This window comes from Nycticebus coucang, chromosome 11 (assembly GCF_027406575.1).
Source record: "Nycticebus coucang isolate mNycCou1 chromosome 11, mNycCou1.pri, whole genome shotgun sequence".
NCBI lineage: Eukaryota > Metazoa > Chordata > Mammalia > Primates > Lorisidae > Nycticebus > Nycticebus coucang.
In genome coordinates this window covers 16,846,791-16,869,705 of record NC_069790.1, presented here as the reverse complement: position 1 = coordinate 16,869,705, position 22,915 = coordinate 16,846,791, and the positions used below count along the sequence as shown (strand labels likewise).

Here is a 22,915-nt window from a genome sequence, read left to right as displayed (position 1 = left end):
GTCATACTGCCCTGAAGTGTCTGGATCCTGTCTCCTGATTGCCAAGCTTGGTGCTGACTGGCCAGTCAGGAGGGCAAATCTGTGTTGTCAGTGAATGCGCAACATGTGACAGAGGAAGATCCCAACCTACAAAGGCATGTGATGCCTTTTGCAGGATTCCCCTTTTGAAGCTTTCATGCCCTGTCTCTCTGTTATTGGCACAGATAATGAGAGCTGATAGAGCACAAAATAATACTTTATCTTAATTTCCCCCCAGGTGATAGATGTATGTGGCTGTTCAGAATTGACCTATAATAGATGTGCTGATGATTTGTAGGTTTGATTTCTTGGTAGGGAAATGAGCTGTGTTTACCTTTCTCTGGAGATGTAAGTATTCTTTAGAATTTGCACCATCTAGAAAAGTGACTTTTTGAGGCAGTTGTAAGTTTAGGTGCAATTTTCAAAATTTGAAGATCCTTTATGAGAGGTCTCTTGAGGGAAAACTAGCAACCAAAAACTGCAGGGGAACTGAGATAACAGAAGCCAACAGGAGACTGTGGGCAAGGTTCCCTTCGTGGGCAGGTGACCCCTGCAGTCTCATCCAGGAGAGACCCATGTGTGGGATTTAATGCTCTGAGGTCACCATCTTGAAATTCATCCTAATTTATCTTTAAACTTGTGCTTTGTGAGCAAAGTTCAATGAGACGACTGAGCATCAGGGGAGATGCAGGCCTCACTCCATTGGAGGCCTGACAAGTCACACTCGGGTGGCTTGGAGCCCCCTTACTATACCAGGTCAGAGTGGGCGCTGGCTGCTCCCCACTCCTGGTGCTCCTGGGTGCTGGAGTGAGGCTGCCACGTGCTCCCTTATGCCCTTCTCAGGGAGCCAGGGCTCAGGTGAAGGGAAGCTCAGTGTGTAACTTACACCAGGCCCACCCTGAAGTAAGCCTCAAACACATCCCAGGGGGAGGTTGTAAGCCATTCGGTTCATCCGACTACAATGGATTGAGATAGTGGCCCTGAGGAAGGGGGTACTGACTTCCCTCCCTAAGAAGGACGTAAGGGAGCACATGACAGCCATACTCCAGCACCCACATCCCATAAGCCGTACTCCAGCACCCACTTTCCTTTTGATCTGAGCCCCATGAAGTACAACACCCCATCACAGGTGCAAGGTTGAACAAGGCTGAAGCATGAAGGAAGGCTCTGTAGATGGGCATGAGAGCATAGGATGTACACAGTACATCATCCATGGAGCTCCAGAACCCCATCTTTCAGTTAAGAGGAAAGACTTCATCTAGGGATTGAGTGTCATGTTGACAGTGGCCCTTAGCAACGACCTCCTCAGACAGAGGAACTGCTCATTTCCTCGGAGAAGTGTAATGCAATGAGCAAGTCTTCTTAGATTAAAAGGGCATTTTAAAAATTAGAGAAATATTTTTTGGTGGCTTAATATCTATGACTAAGTTGTTTCAACTTACTTCGATAGATAACTCCATCATTTTAAGAACACTAACTCATTACCATGTACTTGGACACCACCATACACACTTACGTGTTTACACACCAAGGCACAAGCCGGCCTGCAAGAGATGTGAAGGTGAGTTAGAGAGAGTCTTTGCCCTGAAAGAACTCACGCTCTTTTAGAGACAGTGGTACTCCAGGGATAATCCCTACCCCAAAGCATTCTGACGACCAATGGTATGTTGTGGAATTTTGCTAAAGAATGCTCGAAGAGTCTTTTTCATTTGTCTCTAAGTAGTTAGAAAAATTGAGAACTTTATTGGCTCAGCTATCATGAGAGTTTAGCTCTGCTTTCATTAGATGAATATGGAAACAAATGATAAAAGAAATCATTGGAGGAAAACTGAAGAGAGATGTAGTAAATTTTGAGAGAAAAGAAAGTCTTTAAAGTCTCCTATAGCACAGATTAAGTGTATAAATAGAATGGAAGTAATTATTGACTCATTTTGGTGAATACTATGAAAACATCTTCAGATAATTGAATATGAAATTTCCAAATTGGTATTTGGAATATGAAATTTCCAAATTGGTATTTGGAATATGAAATACCAATTTGGTATTCAGACCAATTATGAAATTTGTAAGGTTTATTTTTGTGTTTTATCCAAATGTATTGAATCTCCCTTTCACTTTTCATCTATAGATGCAGCCTCAAAATAAAGATTTAGAATTACTGAGGACCTAGAGCCTCACTCAAAGAAAACTGGACTTCACTCTATTGAAGGCCAGATAAGTCACACTCTAAGAGAAGAAAGGAATTAATTTTCACATTAATGTCATTGGACAGTCTCTGTTCTCCAGGCCTCAGTGGGTGAAATTACAAGTACCAGATAACTGTAATTTACCAGAACACACAAACCCCAATGAGTATAATGAACATTTGATTTTGAAATGGGCTTACAGAATCAGCCTTATTACTTTATAGAGTCTCTAATTCTACTGGGGAACTTGGAGTCTGCATGGTGTTCTGTCCATAGGTACAGGTGTGGCCAGTATCATAAAGAAGTCCTAGCTGGCAATAAAAAGTGGTAAACAGTGGCTCTAAAAAGATTTTTCATAGAAATTGAGAGAAAAGGAAGTTTAATGTAGAGGGGCCTTCCGCGCTGCTTAGCTGGGGTTCACACACCCAACATGAAATAATAATGCATTCAACTGCCCATCTGGTAAGTAACCTTTGCGTCTCCTCCCTCACTGATGAAGACTGCAGACCATGGGTAAGCAAGGAATGAATACCAGAAAAAGCTGATGGAGCTCAGGGACCTTCCTGTGATTATGTTTGCACGAATGCACAGAGGACAGAAACCCAACCTCTGAGTGAAAAACCCACCACACCCATTAAAAATGCATTGGTCCTTACCAAGGGAATTTTAAGCGCTGTACGTGGGAGGGCTGGGAGAAGAGGAACTGGTCTATTTGAGAGAAGCAATTCACATTTACAATTCTGCTTTCTTCTCTGTCTGCTGTGGTCATCGTGTCCTCTTGTAGGAGTAAGGCTCAAGAAAGGAGTATATTCTCGCAGGATTAAAAATGTTATATTTGTTTCTTAAAATGACTTACTTGGAAGAGCTAGCTCTGTAAAAGAGGGGAAAATTCAAAACTGTCCTGAAGGGCACGTCTGTTTTATGAATACTTTTAGAATACCTAAGAGGTAATGAGCTGCTTTGCCTTAGTTCATGAAAACCTATTAAGCCAAAAAAAAAAAAAGAATTTGCAAAAACAAAAAATGAACTTGGTTTGAGAAACATAATAATGGTCATTCAGGAACTCTGAGTTTGCACTGGGGTGGCTGGGACATGGAAGGCTCAATCCTAGGGAAGGCACCGAAGAGAAGAATCAGGCTCCAGCTGTCACCCCTGTCAGCTCTGTGGCTAACGCGGTTCCTACAGGGAAGAGGGGTCTGCAGGCACCTCTGGGAGTTTCAGATGTGAGATCAATCTGGGAATGATGGTGTTGAGTGAAGGAAATGCCCTCTGACAACCAGGACTTTCAACAATTAAAAACAAGGAGAATCCAAGTGTTCCATCAAAACTCCTAATCAGTCTTTCAGGGTCTTCGCCATTTATGACCTATACTTTCCATAATAAGTTCAAATCAGAGTTCCTTTATTTGCAAAGAATTAACCCCTATTGTATAGCTATTTTAAATAGTATGTTATGATCTCTTTAAAAGCAGTTTTATAGCCAGGCCTGGTGGCTCTGTAATCCCAGCACTTTGGGAGGCCAAGGCAGAAGGAGCACTTGAGCACTGCTTTATCCCAGGACTTTGAGACAAGCCTGGGCAACATAGAGGCCCTGTTCTTACAAAACTTTAAAGTTAGCCCAGTGTGATGGCAGGCACCTATAATCCTAGCTACTCGGGAGGCTGAGGTGGAAGGATTGATTCAACCCAGGAGTTTGAGGCTACAGTGAATTATGAGGATGCCACTACATTCTGGCCTGGGTGATAAGAAGGATTCTATCTCTTTAAAAAAAAAAAAAATCAGTTTTCACACTTCTTGAACTATCTGTGAATAAATCATAACTACAAAATAGAAGTAACTGAGCTGATTCTTTTTGCGAAGCTAGAAGTCTATCAGGATTGTGAGGGAAGAAAGTTCCAGGTGCAGAAACTTGGGAACAAGGGGCTAATGCTAGCGGCCCACCCACCTGTGGTCCATAACCCCGATGGCCCCTGGCATCCTCCACATGAAGGAGTGTCAGGCCTGCCTGCGCAGCATCTGAGCCAGTCACTGTCGGCTCCCTGTGGCCTTCAATCACGGGTGCAGTTTTATCAAACGTACACATGAACTACCATTAGATGGTCTGTCAGTGGTGAGGGATGTGAGCCACTGTGTGGCTCCACACGTGACCCACAGGCCTAGTGACGACCACTGATCTAAACCATGGTCTGTGCGAGAATTCTTAAACCATTTGCCGTCATCCTTGTGCCATATTTCCTGATTATGCTGCTGCAGACTAAAAGAAGCACTATTTACGTGCAAACGTCTCACTTTGTAGGCTCTTAAAGACCTGTGTTTTCATATCCAAGCAGATGAAAATATCTAACCTCAAAATCTCTGCTAAAGTTCAGCTAAGTGTTGCTTCAAATCTCTCTGAAACCCTTAGCCAATGTCATTTATTCATTCTTTTTATATATATATATTCTACATTTACTAAGTTTCACATATACCCTTGTAAGATGCACCGCAGGTGTAATCCCACCAATCACCCTCCCTCCACCCAACCTCCCCCCTCCCTCCCCTCCTTCTCCCCCTTCCCCCTATTCTTAGGTTGTAACTGGGTTATAGCTTTCATGTGAAAGCCATAAATTAGTTTCATAGTAGGGCTGAGTACATTGGATACTTTTTCTTCCATTCTTGAGATACTTTACTAAGAACTCCCCCTCTGGCTCTGAGAAGGCCCCTGACTCCGGAGCCGCCTTCCGACCAGACAGATTAGTTTATGGTCCTACAAGGTTATGCGTGATCCATGTGTTTGGGGAAAATGGAAATGCACATTAAGAAGAAGCATTGCTTTGTGATCCAGGCAGGAGAGCATACGTAATCTCTTCTGGAGCCTGTGAAAGACTTCATTTTACACATGAAATTGTGTGAAATTGCCCTGGACTGCGCTGAATGTGGTTTTTGAAAATAAGCAGCCTCAGAACAGGCTGCTGAGCACCAGGTAGGGCCTCAAAACAACGAAGAATAAGTGTAAGCAAATGTCATCAGTGCGAAGGTGAGGGCCGCAAGCGCACAATCTTGTTGCCACAGTGCCTGCGTGGGCCTGATCCCAAACATTGCCGTGCTGGCATTAGAGACAGACAGTGGCCTGTCACTCATGAGTGAAATACAAGACAAAAGAGCCTGGTGTGGTATGGAAAGATTTTAAATTAAGAGATTAATTTTTTCATTGTTTAGAAGTTCTCTGTTTTTCTGTGTATTGTAAAATCCTCTTTTCACAATCTGGTGTGAAAACCCCCTCCCTGGTATGTATGGAAAAATAAGCAAATTTTTTTTAAAACGGTGAATTTTTAGCCATTTGGGAATTCACCTAATCTGCATAGTTGACCAAAAACGTCATTTGGGGGTCTTGAAAGCTCTCTGAAGCACACAAATAAAGCTCTTGTAAGAATTTTAAGGCAAAATAGGACTTTAGAATACAAGAACAGACACTGTGAGATTGACTCTGCACAGTTTAAAATGTCCTGCTTTTCAAGCATAATAAATAAATCGCATACAAAAATATTTAGAAGAAAGGTCTTCTGCACATTATGGGGAAATTGTTGGCGTCTTATGATAGGTCATCTTACCCTTGTTATTAAATGACAACAATCATTAAAATGCCAAACATATTTTGACAGAATTCACTTTATAAAATGTCAGCAAGTCTGTGTTTTTATTAGTTTGTTCCAAATCAATTTAGAAATTTCAATAGAATGCTTGTAAGTATTCCCTAAGCAATGTCCATTCCTGACTTTCTGTGCCAAAAAAAAAATTACAAATTAATCAGATTTTCAGATTTCTGCATAATGGCTTTGCACATTTATTACTTAATCCTATTATAAAATGCTGTTATGATTGACACACCTTGGTGGAGATAGAAGTCAATTGAATAATATGTAACAGTCAATTTTATTTGTAGCTTAATGTGCATTTTTTCTCACATTTCTATTATTTATAAGTCTGTCCCTTTGGAGAATATATAGAAGAATTTGTTTTAAATGAGCTAATAATACCTTCTTTAAAATTTATAAGTCTGACAGAATCATCTTTTTTTCTTGGTTGTCCGGGGCATGCCAGTAAACAGGGTTTCAGCTATCTTCTTGTTATTCAGAGGACAAACATCAGGAAAGAAGATCGTGTTAAGTTTTGCTTGGAATTAAATTTCAAACATCCCATTTAGAAAACTGGAAGAAAACAAAAGCTACCAACTAAAACCCCTCAAGCCCCTGGGCTGTTTGTTTCTGTCTGTATTTATTGTTTCTCTCCCTGTCTTACCTGCTATGGTTTGTTCTGAAACAAAGCACATAAGAACACACGGAGAAACTCTAATGTTAAAAGGGTTTGAAAGCTTTCCCGTTTGGGTGGAATTTCATTTTTCCTGCTTTGGTGTCCACCAGGATTCTAGCAAATGTGGTATGTCATGTCCTGTGTGGGATCCCTGCTATTTCAGTTAGCACCCAGGAAACTTGCTCAGGGAGATCCGTAGTTATTTTTAGGACATTGTGTAAAGTGACATTGAAAAAGACTTTATTTTCAGGAAAGCACATGCAAGGAAGTTTGGAGAAATGACTTAGGGGTGTGGAGGAGATGGGTGAAGCCTATTATATGGGATAACATAGATGAACATGCTCATGGCTGAGATCACACTTTCTTCCGCTGTGGGAGCTGTGGTTTCTGGCGGACTCAGTGCAACTTGACCTCCAATGCCAGCCTATTAGTGCAACTGATGATCATGCTGCTTTCTCTGTTGTTCTGGCCATCAACCTCTCAACGACTTGGGCCATCCAGAATGTCCTTTAGCATCATTTATTCCAGGTGTCTTCAAACTTTTTAAACAGGGGACCAATTCACTGTCCCTCAGACGGTTGGAGGGCCGGACTATAGTTTAAAAGAAACAAACAAACTATGAACAAATTCCTATGCACGCTGCACATATCTTATTTTGAAGTAAAAAACAAAATGGGAACAAGTACAATTCCCACCACCTCATGTGGCCCGCGGGCCGCAGTTTGAGGACGCCTTATTTATGCAATTGATAAGTGATGCAACTACTATAGCTATTGATAAACCACTCTGCCTTAAAATCTGTGCCTTAATGTTACGTGACATCACAGGAAAATGGGGTCGGGTACAATTTCTGGTCTGGATCTGATATTAAGGGAGCACTTCTTGTTTGAATTCCAGGGGCCAGAGGAAACCCAGCCCTCTCAGACCCAGGCACTCCTGACCAGCACCAGGCCAGTCAGACCCACCCCCCATTTCCAGTTGGGCCACAGGTCAGTATCTCTCAAATGCTTTCCGTTAGGCTGTATTTGGGATGATTTAACCATATAAATAACCAAATAAATGAGTTAAATCTAATTAACTCCAACAGAGCAAAGATGGTGATAAATTTTTATGTGAAAAGCTGTGTGACTATTAAATGCCACCAGGAAATAGCATGTTAGCAAAACTCTTCTCTCTTCTTAAAAAAAAAGTTGGTCTTAATCATTCGGAAACAAAATTATTTTTCTTAAAACCCACTATAACTGTGTTGTTGGTTACTGTGCTGTTTTCTGGAAAGTGAAACTTTAATGACTTGCGTGTGAAGAAAATTAAGTTATTTCAACCTTACTATAGCCATTTTTGAAATACAGGATGTGATTTAATATAAAAAAGTTAATGCAATTTTAATGCAAGTTCAGCTTATTGGGTTTGACAATACTGTACATCACACATAGCTCCTGCATTAATAAAGAAATACATTCATTATTTTTTAAAGCCCAATATTTGTTTTTTGCAGCCTGGTGTGGGTTATATGGAGATGTAGAACACAATTATAAAAGGCCAGCCCAGTTTTCCCTCTTTATTTGTTGCCCCTGCCTTCTAGCATGAAGCTTTCAGAGTTCACCCTGCTTTATGTAAAGGAAAGCTGACACTCGGGCCTTTCTCTTCCTTTTGTTGTCTTTGTTGCTGCTGGAAATTAATCACTTTCAGCACTTTGAGGGCTTGCTCGAGTTCAGAGCTGGGGTTGTCCCGACGTACTTCTTCCAGTATCCAGCAAGTGTCCTACAGCCTCAGAACCCATTGTCCAGATAACTCTGTGCCCATGGACATTACCCTGGGAGATGCCTGCCGGCTTATGGAAGCCCAGAGAGAGTTTGCCCAGGAATCTCAGGAATGGGTATCTTTATGTCATACTCTTTTGATTTATTTATTTATTGGAGACAGAGTCTCACTCTGTCACCCTGGGTAGAGTGCTGTGGTGTCACAGCTCACAGCAACCTCAAGCTCCTGGGCTCAAGCAATCCTCCTGCCTTAGCCTCCCAGGTAGCTGGGACTACAGGCACCCACCACAACACCGTGGTAATTTTTCTATTTTTAGTAGAGACAAGGTCTTGCTCTTCCTCAGGCTGAACTTGAACTCCTGAGCTCAAGCAGGCTGCCTCTCCTCAGGCTCCCAGAGGGTTAGGGTTGAAGGTGTGAGCCACTGCACCCGGCAGTGTCATATTTGTTGTAAGTTTGTGCTTGTAATGTGATATGTCTATGAACGTGTGTCTTTGTGTATCTTCATATGTGTGCGTGCTCACACCTGTGAACATACTGGGTAACACTCTAATGCCTTCAGGTTGGGTGAGTAGCTCAACAGACCCCTGGCCATGAGGAGTGGGGGCCCTGCGACAACCTGGAGAGGGTATGTCCTGCTTTGTGCCCACAAATCCAATTTTTAAAATGCTGCAAGACCAAACCCCAAATCTGTGACCTGTCCAGGGTCTGAGGACTACTCATTTGCTCCCCTCTTGCCATACTATCACTGGCAGTGATACCACACTAGGAATCTGAGTGCCAACTTAGAATTTGGTATTTATTCCAAAGTCTGTTTATTAGAATAACTTTTTTTTTTTTTAATAGGAAGCACAGACACTGGTGTGAATTTAGCAAAATGTACAAATGCCTTAGGAGCGAGGCCCCTGGGGTCTAGAGCAGCAGCGCTAATGCTAGGCTTCACGGAGTCCTCGGGTATTTTCAGGGTCTCCCTGGAAGGAGCCTGGAGGGGACATTGTAGGGATTGGCCTAAGAGCAGGCTCAGCCTCTCCACCCCTCCCATCACTCTTTAAATAAAGCAAGCCCTTGTCTCCAAATCTGTTCCTTGTATTGGAGAGGGTGACGAGGCAGGGTAAAATGGGGGTTCTGGGGCAGGCTGCCTGGACTTCAACTTGAATGCCCCCAACCCCACTAGATAAGGGACTTGGATGAGTTACTAAGCTCGCTGCACATTATTAGTAGAATAACTACAGCATTAGAACAGTGCCTGGCTTGGTATTGTGTATTGGGCTTAGTACCATGCTTATGTTGAATTACCTTTTCCTTTGTAGAATCATGCCACATTTAAAAAAAAAAAAAATGTTACAACCCTCTGGTAAGACTTTTGCATTATTTCTACTAGACAAAAAATGGATATGGGTTATTATGTTCCACGGAGCTCCCACAGGAGTGCAATGAAAGTCCTAGATCAAGGACTCTAAAATCAAATGACTCTTGTAGTCACCTGGCCTGGCCAAGTCAGGAATTCTTCCTACAGAGTTCTTCCTCACAGCTTAGTAAGGAGTCACACCCCACGGTCACACAAATATAATGCCAGTGGATGTCTTGCTCTTTCAGGGAAGAGCTTTGTATCCATAGTGAACATGAATGTACGCTCCTATAATACCATTCTAATTGAGCAAAGAATGTTCGAGTAATAAAACAATTTGTAAAAATATGTAAAATTTTATTTTATTATTTTTTTTTTCTTGTTGTTGTTGTTGAAGTTTTTGGCCGGGGCTGGGTTTGAATCCACTACCTCTGGTATATGGGGCCAGCACTCTACTCCTTGAGCTACAGACACTGCCTCTATGTACATTTTTTTTTTTTTTTTTTGCAGTTTTTGGCCAGGGCTGGATTTGAACCCACCATCTCCGGCATATGGGGCCAGCACCCTACCCCTTTGAGCCACAGGCACCGCCCCCATTATGTAAAATTTTATCCACAACAAATGTTTTTGTTTTATATCCCATTTTAGATCTTATGGTACATAAATAATTTTACCATTTTAATAATAATCATTCCAGTTTTAATTATCTACTTTACTTTCTTGTACATTCTCATGTTACAAACATTCTCTATTTTTCTAAAAACGTGTCTTAATGACCCATTTTTTTTTTCTTTTTTATTGTTGGGGATTCATTGAGGGTACAATAAGCCAGGTTACACTGATTTTAATGACCCATTATAATGACTATGTAACATCTCAGCAAGTTTAGTACTATAACAAACTATTTTTCAACATTCATGTATTTTGAAACATGAGGCCTACTTTTCACACATTTGTCTTTTTTTCTTTTGAATTATATCTTCGAGCTATGTCCTAGGATTATATTCTGAGTTGAAAGGGGATGAATATTTTTGCAGCTCTTGATAATGTATTTCCAAATTGCTTTCCAAAGGATTATGCCAGCATTCATGTCTTCCAGCCATCGATCTGCATAATGGTGTCAATACAGATTTTGTAGCATCGAGTTAATCTTTTACATTATTTTCGTTAATCTAATAGTTGAAAGTAGTATTTCATTGCTCTTTTTGAACCAAAAAGTTCAACTGATCCCAATGAGTTCTTTCTGGAATAATACAGAATAAATTAGCTGAGAGCTTCAAATATATGAAGATAGGATCAAATGGAAATTCATTGGAAGAATAACATGTAAGTGTGAGGTATTACTTGTAAAGGCATTTGAGCTCCTCAGAGGAAGTTCAAAACAAATGACATTTTCCAAAGAAATAAATAAGATGCAATTTCAATTTTTTGCCTACAGATCTTTTTTCTAGGATAGAGCATTTTTTTCTTTTTTTACTACTTCTTCAGGAATTTTCTGACCATGTTTAAGGGAAGGAAGATGCTTTAAAAACCCATGTCTTGGTTCCACTGGAAAGTGAGCTGGATTTCTCTGTTTCATTGCAGCCACTTCTGACGGCACAGCAGTTAGCCTCTGCTGTCACCGGCGTGATGCCAGGAGGCCCCCCAGCCCTCAATCAGCCAATCCTCATCCCCTTCAACATGGCCGGACAGCTAGGGGGTCAACAAGGACTGGTTCTCACACTGCCAACAGCGAATCTCACCAACATCCAAGGGCTGGTAGCAGCAGCTGCAGCTGGAGGCATTATGACTCTGCCATTGCAAAATCTACAAGGTAATTCACTGGGTGTCCGTGGGCCATGGAGGGCTGTACTCACTGGTCATTGTTCTCTGCCCTGGATGGTCAATGTGGTTCAGAGTTGCTTCCATCAGAAAGGATAAGGAACGCTTCTGTAGGAAGCAAACTTGGCAGTTGTAAATCCCGATGTTGCTCCAGCCAAAGGCGTTATCAATCCTCATCTCCTAACATTGACATCGAAACCTTTCGGGTCTTCTGGAATCATTTATGAGCAATCATTGGCCTGACACATCAAAAACTTAAAAGTAAAATTATTGTGTTTTTATCTAAAGATCTAGGTCATAATCTTTCCAATTCCCCAGTTTAGCTATGTATAAAGAAGTCAGACGTTATTTGTTTGTGTGTAAAGTGGCTAAAATATCTCCCATAGAAGACATCATTTGGAATAATTAATTCATTCATTAATTATTTTGCTGACCAGGAATTTGTAGTTATAATTATTTAATATCAATTGTACTATTTGAGCTCATATTTTGTAATGAGAAAAAAATAGATTTGTCTGTGGAGCCTTTATATTAATCACCAGGGCATTTAACAGGAAATGGACTCTAATTTTACTCAGGATTAGTATTTGTCTTGATATTATGAAGGGTTTGACTTTTCTTTAAAAGATTGGATAAGATTGACAGATTGATTTACAAAAGATTCTGTCAGATGAAGAATTATTATGGTGGAAATGGCCTGACTATAAATAGGACGCCTGCTAAAGAGAAAATGAATTTATTTTGGACTAGTCACAGATGTTTGTTTTCTTCGTGTACATAAACATTAACAATTAAAGTTTTTGCAGAATGTGGGCTTGGTTGAGTAAGTTATCAGAATAATAATTTAAAATACTTTTTCAGCTGGTGAAATGTCAGGGATACACATAATTTATTAAATTGGTCAGAGCATCAGTCCACAGAAACAAAGCAAGGAAGCACTGGTTAACTCTTGACCCGAACGTGTTCCCACGCTGTATGTCCTGTATCCCACCCATTGTTGCCACTTTTTGACTTTCATTTTAATGTTTAAAACAAAGTCTCCCTTGTACCATTAAATTGTGCCAAGAAACCTGCCATTTATAAATCATGCATGCCTAGGTTACACTAATGCACTAACTTTGCTTGTTTCAAATTTGAGAGTGCCTGGGAAGCCAGGATCTCAAGATTAAGCAAATAAAGCAGGAATACACAAGGTGAAAGCAGAAGCAACAAAGTGAAGGGAGAGGCTTTTTCATGTAGGTGGATGATGAAATCTTAATGAAGAAATGGGCATTATCAAAATGCAACCTTCCATTTGGAACGTGTGCTTATAGGAATATTGAATATTATAAATAAACATAAGCTCTCAGAGCTCCAAGGCCACAAATTAATCCTGCTTGGTTAAGACAGATGCCAATATTAGAGTCAAAAATATCAGGCTTTCTATATTTTTATTATGGGTCAGTATTCTTAGGATTTTAGTACCTGCTATGTCAAGGTACTAAAAATTGGTGACTAATCCTGCGTGGATTTCTTCCATCAAGATTTTCTCCTTTTGTTGTAATTGTCAAACTTACATATGAATTTCTTTTGTGTGTGTGTGTGTGTTTTTTTTTTTTTTTTTGGCCGGGGCTGGGTTTGAACCCACCACCTACGGCATATGGGACCGGCGCCCTACATATGAATTTCATTGTTTGGAATCTGGCTCTTCCTGGAACTTTTGGTTTCAGAAAATGAATCCCGGAGTTTGGTGGCCTAAGTAGAAGCAAACAAAAGCACGAATCCTTTTTATCTCTCCGTGCTTCTGACACCATTTCCCTATCAGCATTATCTCCCCCTGTGTTCTCATCTTTGAAACATGATGTTGGATGGGAGGTGACAAGGTCAGTAAAATAGAACATCTACCAGTTGCAAGCCAGCTGGTTACAGGGAAAGCTTCCTAATTAGTTCTAACGTCGACCCCTCCTCCAACACCTTCATGAATATGCTTATGAGTGAGTCCCAATTCCCAAATCACTGTCGGGATCCAGGAAAGATCCACCTTCTGATTTCCTTGGGCTTTTCTGTCTCTTTCATATCTTCTCATATGATCTGTTCACCACCTAGACCTCACTAGTCTGAAGAGCAAAGAGACCAACCATCCTGGTTTTCTGGAGACTAGGAGATTTCCGAGGACATAAGACTTTCAGTGTTAAAATTTGGAAAGGCCCAGGCAGACCAGAAAGACCTGGCCACCATATGAGAAGTCCAAGGGTGGTGAGGATGGTAACCAGGGAAGTCTCTTATCTCCAGGGTGCCCAAGATCAGTGTTCACCACTTGAAGGGCAAGGCCAGCAGTCCTTGTGACCAGTCCTCCAGCAGCCAACCCAAGGCTTCCCAAGGCTTTAGTGACCTACTTCAGCCTTGACAATCCCTAGGCACCATCTATGGCTTGGGTAATGTCACAAGTTGTATCTTAGATGGTAGTGGGACCCTTGGGGTGGTAGGTGGATGCCTGGCAGGCTGGAAGGTTATTTGAAGGGGTCCTGGCCAAGTTTGAGACTGAGCCAGTTCTCAAGATCTCTTCAGGTCTCATCTTTTCTTAAAGATGGCAGTCTTATAAATGTGCTATCGATGACTCAGAAGGAGTCCTTACAATTGTATAGTCAACAGCCATGAGAGTCATTGCTTCCCCTGATCTGTCCCTAAATGCTAAACACAAAAACTTCAGCCCTAGGCTTTTCACAGTCTTTTAAAATGACTGGTAAGTCTGCTTATCTGTAATAGACACTCCACCTTCTCCAGTGGTTTTATAAAACAGATTTGGTTGGTCCATATGAAGAAGAGGGACTCAAGTGTTACATGCCTTGTCTGAAGTCCAGCTTGTTCCCCCGTGGTGCTCTTGGTTCTGAACAGTGCTCCTTTTTCTCACTGTGAAATGTTAAGCTTTTATTCATAAAACAACTGGGCCAACTGGAATTTTCTCCAATCTTCCTAACTAGCCCTTCACCCTGTCTGAACTACACATCTGCTAAGAAGGAGGGAAAAAAATGTCTAACCTCAATTTCTTTTTTTTTTTTTTTGTAGAGACAGAGTCTCACTTTATGGCCCCCGGTAGAGTGCTGTGGCCTCACACAGCTCACAGCAACCTCCAACTCCTGGGCTTAAGCGATACTCTTGCCTCAGCCTCCCGACTAGCTGGGACTACAGGCACCCGCCACAACGCCCGGCTATTTTTTTGTTGCAGTTTGGCCGGGGCTGGGTTTGAACCCACCACTCTCGGCATGTGGGGCCGGCGCCCCACCCGCTGAGCCACAGGTGCCGCCCACGCCCAGCTATTTTTTGATTGCAGTTTGGCCGGGGCCGGGTTTGAACCCGCCACCCTCGGTATATGGGGCTGACGCCTTACCGACTGAGCCACAGGCGTCGCCCTAACTTCAATTTCTTAATGGTTTGAAATTCAGGGATAAATATTCAAATATTTTCCTTTTTACTGAAGTGACTGAGAGCTATTCATTTATATCCCCTATCAAGTAACACGGAATAGCTCTCAGAGCCTCAAAGGCTGTGATTCACATGTGTATTTTAATGAGCACTTATGACGTGATGGGGACAAGGAGAGCAGCTCTTCTCCACTCAGACAGTGGGGCTCATATCACAATCTCCTGCTCACAACCTGGTCCACAGATCAGTGGCATCAGCACCTCCTGGGAGCTTACCATAAACAGAGCAGCTCAGGCTCCTCCCAGTCCCACTGAACAGAATCTGCATTTTAAAAAAAGCTTTGAATGATTTCTATACACATTAAATCTTAACAAATGCTGATCTAGGGAGATTTAACAAAGTCCATTTGGCACATCTCTCTATTTTAGTCTGTTCAGGCTGCCATAACAAAAATACTATAGATTGGGTTGCTTGTAAAGAAGAGATCTTATTTTTCAGAGTTCTGGAGGCTGGGAAGTCCAAGATCAAGGCAGATTCGGTTTTGGTGAGAACCCACCTTCTGGTTCATCTCAGGCATCCTTCCACTGAATGGCAGAAGGGACAGAAGAGGCAAGGGAGTTCTACAGGGTCCCTTTTCTAAAGGCATTAATCCCACCACCAAGGCTCCACCCTCAGGATCCATCAGCCCCTCAAGGCTCTGCATCCTAATACCATCTCCTTGGGGTTACGATTTCAGCACATGACTTTAGGGGAACACATTCAGTCCATAGTATGCCCGATATCACCAGGAGGCTGCTCTGCCAGATTCTGAGAATTTGTGGTAACGGAGGCCTGGTGAAGGTGATGCCCTCACTAAGTCTTCTGCTTTTGCTTATCACCTGCACTTCAAGACGAGGATAATGACTGAAAGGAATTACTTATGTGGGAAAATTTTTACTTCTGATGGGACATTTGTGTCCCCAAGACCAAGAGCAGCTCTCTTGCATAATGGAGGCATTCTTGATGTCCTCGGTCTGAGATATTATGCAGTGAGAACTTTTCATTGCTGATAAAGAGCCCACATTGCCCTGCAGGAAGCCTGTCTGCATGGTGTAAGGGCTGTTGCCTCTTTCTCTTCAGATCTTTCCTTGAAAGAAAGACTTTCACTCTTTTCTTATCAATGATGGGATGTTATTATGAGGCAATACACTGGAGTTGGAAATCTCCCTGGATCCTAGGAGCAGCCATATAGTACAGTCTTGTTCCAAGCTGGAATGAAATTTGGGCATTAGAGGATCCAGAGAATGGCCAACCTGCAGGCTGCAGGTGTCTGCCCTCCATGCCTAGAATGACTAATAACCTGCCTCCCATCTTCTCTTGTCCCCCCGGACATTACTCTACTCCATTGCTTGGCTTTTCACTAATAATTTCAATTCACTCATGTTCCATTTTCTGTTTTCTGAGTACTGGCTTCTTTCCAACGGTGTCCTTACCAGGAACACTCCATTTCTCTCTCCATCATCTTCATCTCCATGTCCATCTAAACTTCAAACTATCCAAGACAGAAATTACCTGTTGGGCTGAATCTTTTTATTTTAGGCAAACTCAGATGTCACTGGCCAGACTAGAGATTAACCGCGCCCATGCTGAAGTGTCCAATCCTGTCCTATCAGCTATGATGTGGGTGGGAAGGGGGAATCCAGGACTATCAGGAATGGAACATGGACAAGTCTGTTTAAGAACCATGCTGGGCCACTCTCAGCAGCAGAAGGGGCAGTGGGTATGGCAGCCTGTACTTGGACCTGTCCACGGAAACTGTATAGATCAATAGGACCTCCCATAAGCAAGGACTGAGAATGAAATGAACTCTGAACTTGGAAAATACCATGGGGGTGGCGTTTAGGTTCTATTTTTAAGGAATAGAACTTAAAAGTTCTATTCTTGAAGTTCCTTGGAAGTTCTGGCTGGAACTCAAGCCCAGAAGTGCTCTAGTCAGCATCCAGATAAGACCCAGAAATGAGCTTCTCCTCAAGGCCCTGTGTCCATACGTGACATAGGGGAATCTGTGCCCTCCAGATAAGACCCAGAAATGAGCTTCTCCTCAGTGCCCTGTGTCCATACATGACATGGGGGAAGCTCTGTGCCCTCCTGTTTTGCCTCTTTCATCATCACTTACACTGGGTCCCTCCAGCCCCGTGTCCTTTGGCCCCCACTTACAGGGCTTCGGTTTGGGGTGATTGTTAACAAGTCCCTACTCATAAAATAACACTAAAAATGACTACAAACCTCAAAGAAAGAAAATGACTAAGGCCACTCTGTCACATACTGTGTCTTCCATTTTCCTTATTACTTTGGAATACAGATAGCTGTACTAAAATGTAGCGTACACTTGTCCTAGGGTGCAGAGATTATTAGTTGATGTGGTAAAATAAAGTCCCCTTTATGGAACTCAGAAGAATGTGTTGGATCTTAGGACTTTTTGAAACTTAGACAGGAAATGTGGATACATCCGGCCTTGATGTGAGTGACAACAGGAAGCACAGGGGTTAAGGGGACAGTTAGGTGGGTGTACCTGTAGGAGAGAGGACTCAGGTGAGTGACTTGTTCTCATAGCACGGGCCAGAATGACCTACTAATCACTGCAGGCAACATAAATGGAGAATATATATGTGCTATGTAGGAGATTTATATCAAAGTGTGAACATTCCAGTTAAGTCAGGCATAACATTTAAATAAATGGCTAAAAATACATTAGCGAGTGCTACTTTACCTGAACATGGAAAAGCAATTATGTGCAAGGCAAGTTGAAAGAATCAAGGCCAAAGATGGTTTCCCTGCCCTTAGCTCTGGCAGCAAACCTGCCCTGGTTTTTTTCTGGCTCTTCAAATTAAAGTCCGTACATAATAAATTACATGGCAATAGTTCTGGAATTAGGAATTTCATGTGCAAGTTACACCACGTTTCCTTTTGTTTGTGTTGTTGCTTTCACAGAGGTGTCATTTACATGCAAGAAAATGCATGGACCTTATGGGCTCAGTTCAATTCGTTTTGATAATTGCACGTCACCACACAGCTTCCATCCACAATCAATACACGAAAACTTTCAGTATCCCCCAAAGATTCCCTTGTGTCCCATTGCAGTCAATCCGCTTCCTCCAAGCAGGTAGTCCCTTGTCTGCCTCTGTCAGGAGAGATTAGATGTTCTAGAGCAACATATAAATAGAGTCATATAGTGTGGGTTTTTTAGTGTCTGATTTCTCTCGCTTGGCATAATGTTTTTGAGATTCGTCCATGATCTTGTGTGTATCAGTAATTCCTTTCCTTTAATTTCCAAGTAGTGTTTCATTTTAAAAATATGTCATGGTTTGTTTATCCATAGCCATTCTGATGAATGTCACGTGGAGGTTCCTTGACTGATCGTCTTGGGGAAGCTCTTTTGGCCGTTCTTTTCCTTGGCTGTTGGCTATACCCCTGGCTATATCTGTTATCTGTCATCTCCCTTGGCCACATCTGATGAGGAAGCTGAGTAATAGAATGTCCTTTGAGGAGTCTCAGCCCATGAATGGCTTTGGAAGTTTGGGGTCTGAAGTGTTTTGAAGATTCCAACAGTTATAGCTGTGCAGCTCCTTTGGAGATGCGTGCCTTTCAGAAAAGAGAACACTTCTGATCTTTTTGCATCCAGTCAGTTTCATGTGCCGAAGTTTTTTCCAAGATGAACATCTTCAGTCTAATTTGTTTTCACCCCCACCCTGTTCTCTTTCCAATCAGTCAGCCATGGTGTGAGGACACTCTGGCCTCCTGGGTGTTCTCTGAACATACTCCTGCCCCAGGGCCTTTGCACAGGCTACTCCCTCTCCCTGAAGTACTCAGTCCCCATAAAACATCAAGCCTCCTTCCTTCTTCCTCCCCAACCCCAGAGCTCTTGTCCCCCTTGCCTATGTTCTCTATTTCATTTTCCTCTAACATTTCACACCTTCTACAAAGTCTAAAAAATGTTTGAGTCCTATTCTTTCTTTCTTCTTTTCTATGTATTTTGGATGATGCTTACTCGGCAGTGGCGGCAGCCTTGTGACACTTGGCTCTGTGCTATCAAGGAGAGTCTCTGTGTATAATGTATTTATAATTTGCATTGTTTCTGGCTGTGTCCCTAGAAAAGAAGTCATGTGACAGGCATCTTTATGTGATTCAAGGACCAAGAATAGTGCCTGGCTCACTCATAAAAGGTGCTTAAGCATGGATGGATGGATGGATGGATGGATGGTTGGATGGATGAGTTTTAGATAATTAGTAGGATTTACTCAAACAAAGAGAAGAGAATTTTTAGTGTAGAGAAAAATGCATGAAAAGAATAGTCTTTGAGCCTTATGAACAGTTTTGGCTGTTGTTCGAATGAAAATTAGTAGTCCAAGATGGCGAAAAAACAGATTGCAGGAAAAGGAAGGGAGCAAAACCTGGGATCTTGTATGCCTCTCCTGTGTCAGGAATGGTCACACAGGGTCTGACATGAGAGACGAACACACTTAAAAAGAGGCTATGATGTTTTTGTGGCTTTGTGCTTGCCTTTACTTATTTATGCTGGACTAATTCAAAGGATTTGGAGCAGCTTGTAATATAAGAAGCATGAAAGGCCAAAAGTTCTTTATGAGAAAAAGAAGAAATCCAGACTAAGGTTTGGACCTACAGGATAAGCCAAAAGTATATTCCAAGTTACATAGTTTTAATTAGTTAATAGTATGACAAAGCATATCCATTAGACAAGAAAAAGACTTATTTTTGTTTTCTATTAACATGAAGTTTATTCATTTGTTCAACAAATACTTAACTGAACTTTCACAGCCTTGGAGGCTGTGATCTGAAGGTGTTAATACCAGTAAACAAAGAAAGTCCCTTCAAGCACATACATGGGGGTAATAAAGCAGGTGACAGCATGGAGGGTGGCAGGAAAGGGTGCTTGATGTTTTGTGCAAGGTCATCAGTCGTGGTCTCTACACCCATGGAGAGACCCAGAACACAGGAGATGAATCCATGCAATATTTGTGTCCCAGGAAGAAGTCCTAAGTGTTAAGCCCAAAGTCACAGTGTTGTCCTACAATAACAGGCGTGTTTCTTTGCTTTTTCATGTTACACGTTGGCTGGAGGTGGACAGTGACTCTGCGGCACATCTTCTGCATTGTAGGATCCAGGCTGAGAAAGCAGCCCCTACCTGGGACAGGCCCTTCTCATTGCAGTGGGAGTAGAGAAGGGCAGAACCATTGCGGGTCTTACAGCTTTGGCTCAGGGACAGTGCGTGCCACTTCTGGTCACATGCTGGTGGCTGGGCAAGTGTCTGGTCGAGCCCGCTGCCAGAGGTGAGGGGGAGGAAGATAAACAATCCTAAAAGGAGGGAGGAGGGGCACTGAATTGGAACAAGGTGCTCTTTTGTTGAACAGCCATTGTGCTGAAGAGACATGGCACATAAATTTGACGGAAGCGATCTGTAAGATTCCTCCGATCTCCAACACTGAGATTCTAGGATTCCCTGAGGTGAACTCAGTAGGTAGTCTGGGCCATCCATGTGGATCCTTGTAACACACACAAGAATAATTTTTTAAAGTTGCAGAATTTGAATGATAAATGTAAAAATGGATTATAAATATCTGAAACAATTAAGGACTATTTAAAATAGAAAAATGAGGAAATATAAGGCATGATTTCATATATCATTTATGTAACGTCCAGGAAAAAGCAAAATTATAGGGACAGAAAGCAGATCCACAGTTGCTGGGGTGGGGGTGCAGGTGGCTATAAAGGGGCACAGGGAACTTGGGGGGCTGATGCGGCTGCTCTCTCCCTTGATCATGGTGGTGGTTAGACGACTATTGTGTTTGTCACATTTGTGCATAAAGGGGGAAAGTTTACTGTATGTAAAACAGATTTCAGTTTTTCATAAAAAAGGTAAAAGATAATGCTTAATAAAATACCAAGTTATTTTGAAACACTAAAAAAATGTCTGAGTACCAAACGGCTAATGAAATTAAAGCTAGGAAAAGCTTCATGGAAACGAGAAACTCAAGTTATTCTATAAAAGAGTGCTTCGGGCTCAATTTCTTAGATACATAAACTAAAACTAAAATAATAAAGGTTTCAAATACATATAATTTGATCCCAGTTGTTTAAAAGAAGCCCAAGTGCGCCCACACACCTGGCAGAGACAGGAAATGAAAAAATGTAAGTACTACATACAACAAACTATTCTATTCCTAGTAAACTCTAGACAGTGAGAGATTATGGTGTTGCATTCTTCTTTTTGTGATTTGCATATTTTCAAGTATCTACATCAATAAGTTTTATTTTAAAATCAGAATACTTTTCTTTTCACTGCAGTGGAAGTGAAACGTCTTTCCTCACATTGCTAAGGTTCAGTCTCTGAGTCTGCGATCGTGACCTTCTAACTGTTTCTCTTTTTTAAAAAGCAACTCTCAACTCAAAGTACATTAATTCTCAAATTCAAAACAAGACAACCACAAAGCAATTCTATGCATTCATTATGTATGAACAATATTTAATATTAATAAAATTGTCTTTAAATGTGCTTGATTTTGTTGGTTGAAGGAGAAATTGCTAGCAGGGAGGAAGGTGAGTTGGGTGAGAATGTGCACTGAACAGTCTGGTACCCGAGAGGGGCAATGCAGTAGCTGCGACAGAAAAGAGAAGACAGGACCCTGGCTCTCGGTGTGCAGTGATTGTGGCTTGCTGTCACAGAGTCCAGCATTAAAAATACCTAGTGCATAAATTCATATTTGCAGTGTTACTCAGAAAAGCCCCACATGACACGCCATACAATAATACCAAATCCACCATAAAGAAGTTATGAAAAGTAGTTGCGATGTGTCTTACTTTGGCAGTTTTTCAAACCTCTGTATCTCCAAGGCTTCAGACTTTTTATTTAAAATACCTGGAGAGCCTGTTGTGCAGTACATTATCCTTGAAGCAGGCGTCACTGAGTCACTGGGGCATGGATTAAACTGGAAGCACATGAATGAGGAATATGACTAGTATACTGTGTATTTAAGAGATACTGTCAATGGAATAAAGCATTGTCAAAGGATAATGGTTTCCAGCTGCCACATAAATGTCAAAGCAAAGCCAAAGCATTTATTTTCAAAGCAGAAGGCAGGAAAGTGATGTGATCCCTAGTTTGCACATAATAAGGCTGTAAATCCATCAGGGCTTTCGATGGCGTCGAGCAGGGTGTCTACACTAGGAGGTGCACACCGCCATAGAGGCCAAGCCTCTATGAGGCCCCCAGAGTTGGTGGAAGTGAGTAGCCCACTTCCAAGATGGCTGCCCCCAGAATTTCACCCACAGCTCAAGAAGGAAAAGACTGTGTTTGCAGTTCTTCTGAATCTCATTACCGTGGATGAATGGGAACTGGTCTTACTTGTTCACTTTTCCTCTGGAACCAAAATAAAGAGAACTCCTTAACTGAGGGAAGTGTATGTGGGGGCAGGGTAAAGAGTGGGAAGGTATTGAAAATAAAGAAATGGGAGGTGCTTTCCAATTCCTCTCTGCCCACTGTTTAGAGAATGGAGGGTTGATACTCTCCAAGAAAACCCTGTCTTCTATTGTGTATGTGGATTCCCAGTGAGAAGTCACAGCTATTATTTCTCAGTTTCCTCTAGGAAAAAACGAAACCTCATTTACTAAGCGTCTGCCCTTAGCCAGGCACTGTGGTAGGCACTCTGGTCCCCTTAGGAGGCTCCCTTCTCCAGAGAGAAAGGGTCCTGGTGGCAGAGATGGAGAGCAGAAGACTGACTTAAGAGACATTAACAGATGGGTTTTGTAAGATTTGACCATGAGTTAACTGTGGAAGAATAACAGAAAACAGAGGCAAAGTCATTAGTTCAGTTTGACACTATTAGTTCAAGTTTACTGTGGAATATTTAAATGGAGATACCAGTAGCCAGTTGATAATACGTTTATCTGGAACTGAGGAAGGGATTTGTGCTGGTGATTCTGATGTAGAAAAACATAAACATATATGACTAGAGCCAAGGAGGGAAGATACTTCTGGGGAAGAGGTCAGGGAAGGAACACCATTATTCAAGCCGTGGAAGAGGAAGGGGCAGGCAGAG

At 41.9% G+C, this 22,915-nt stretch overlaps 1 protein-coding gene across 3 annotated transcripts in view; it reads left to right on the top strand.

The window, feature by feature from the left end:
• The window catches only part of POU6F2 (POU class 6 homeobox 2), a 516,807-nt gene that overhangs the window by 230,863 nt on the left and 263,029 nt on the right, over positions 1–22,915 (top strand). For all 3 annotated transcript variants that reach the window (XM_053553939.1, XM_053553938.1, XM_053553937.1), the window contains 2 exons: positions 7,391–7,482; positions 11,184–11,412. In XM_053553939.1, the coding sequence (XP_053409914.1) occupies positions 7,391–7,482; positions 11,184–11,412 (321 nt within the window). The remainder of the gene's footprint in view (positions 1–7,390; positions 7,483–11,183; positions 11,413–22,915) is intronic.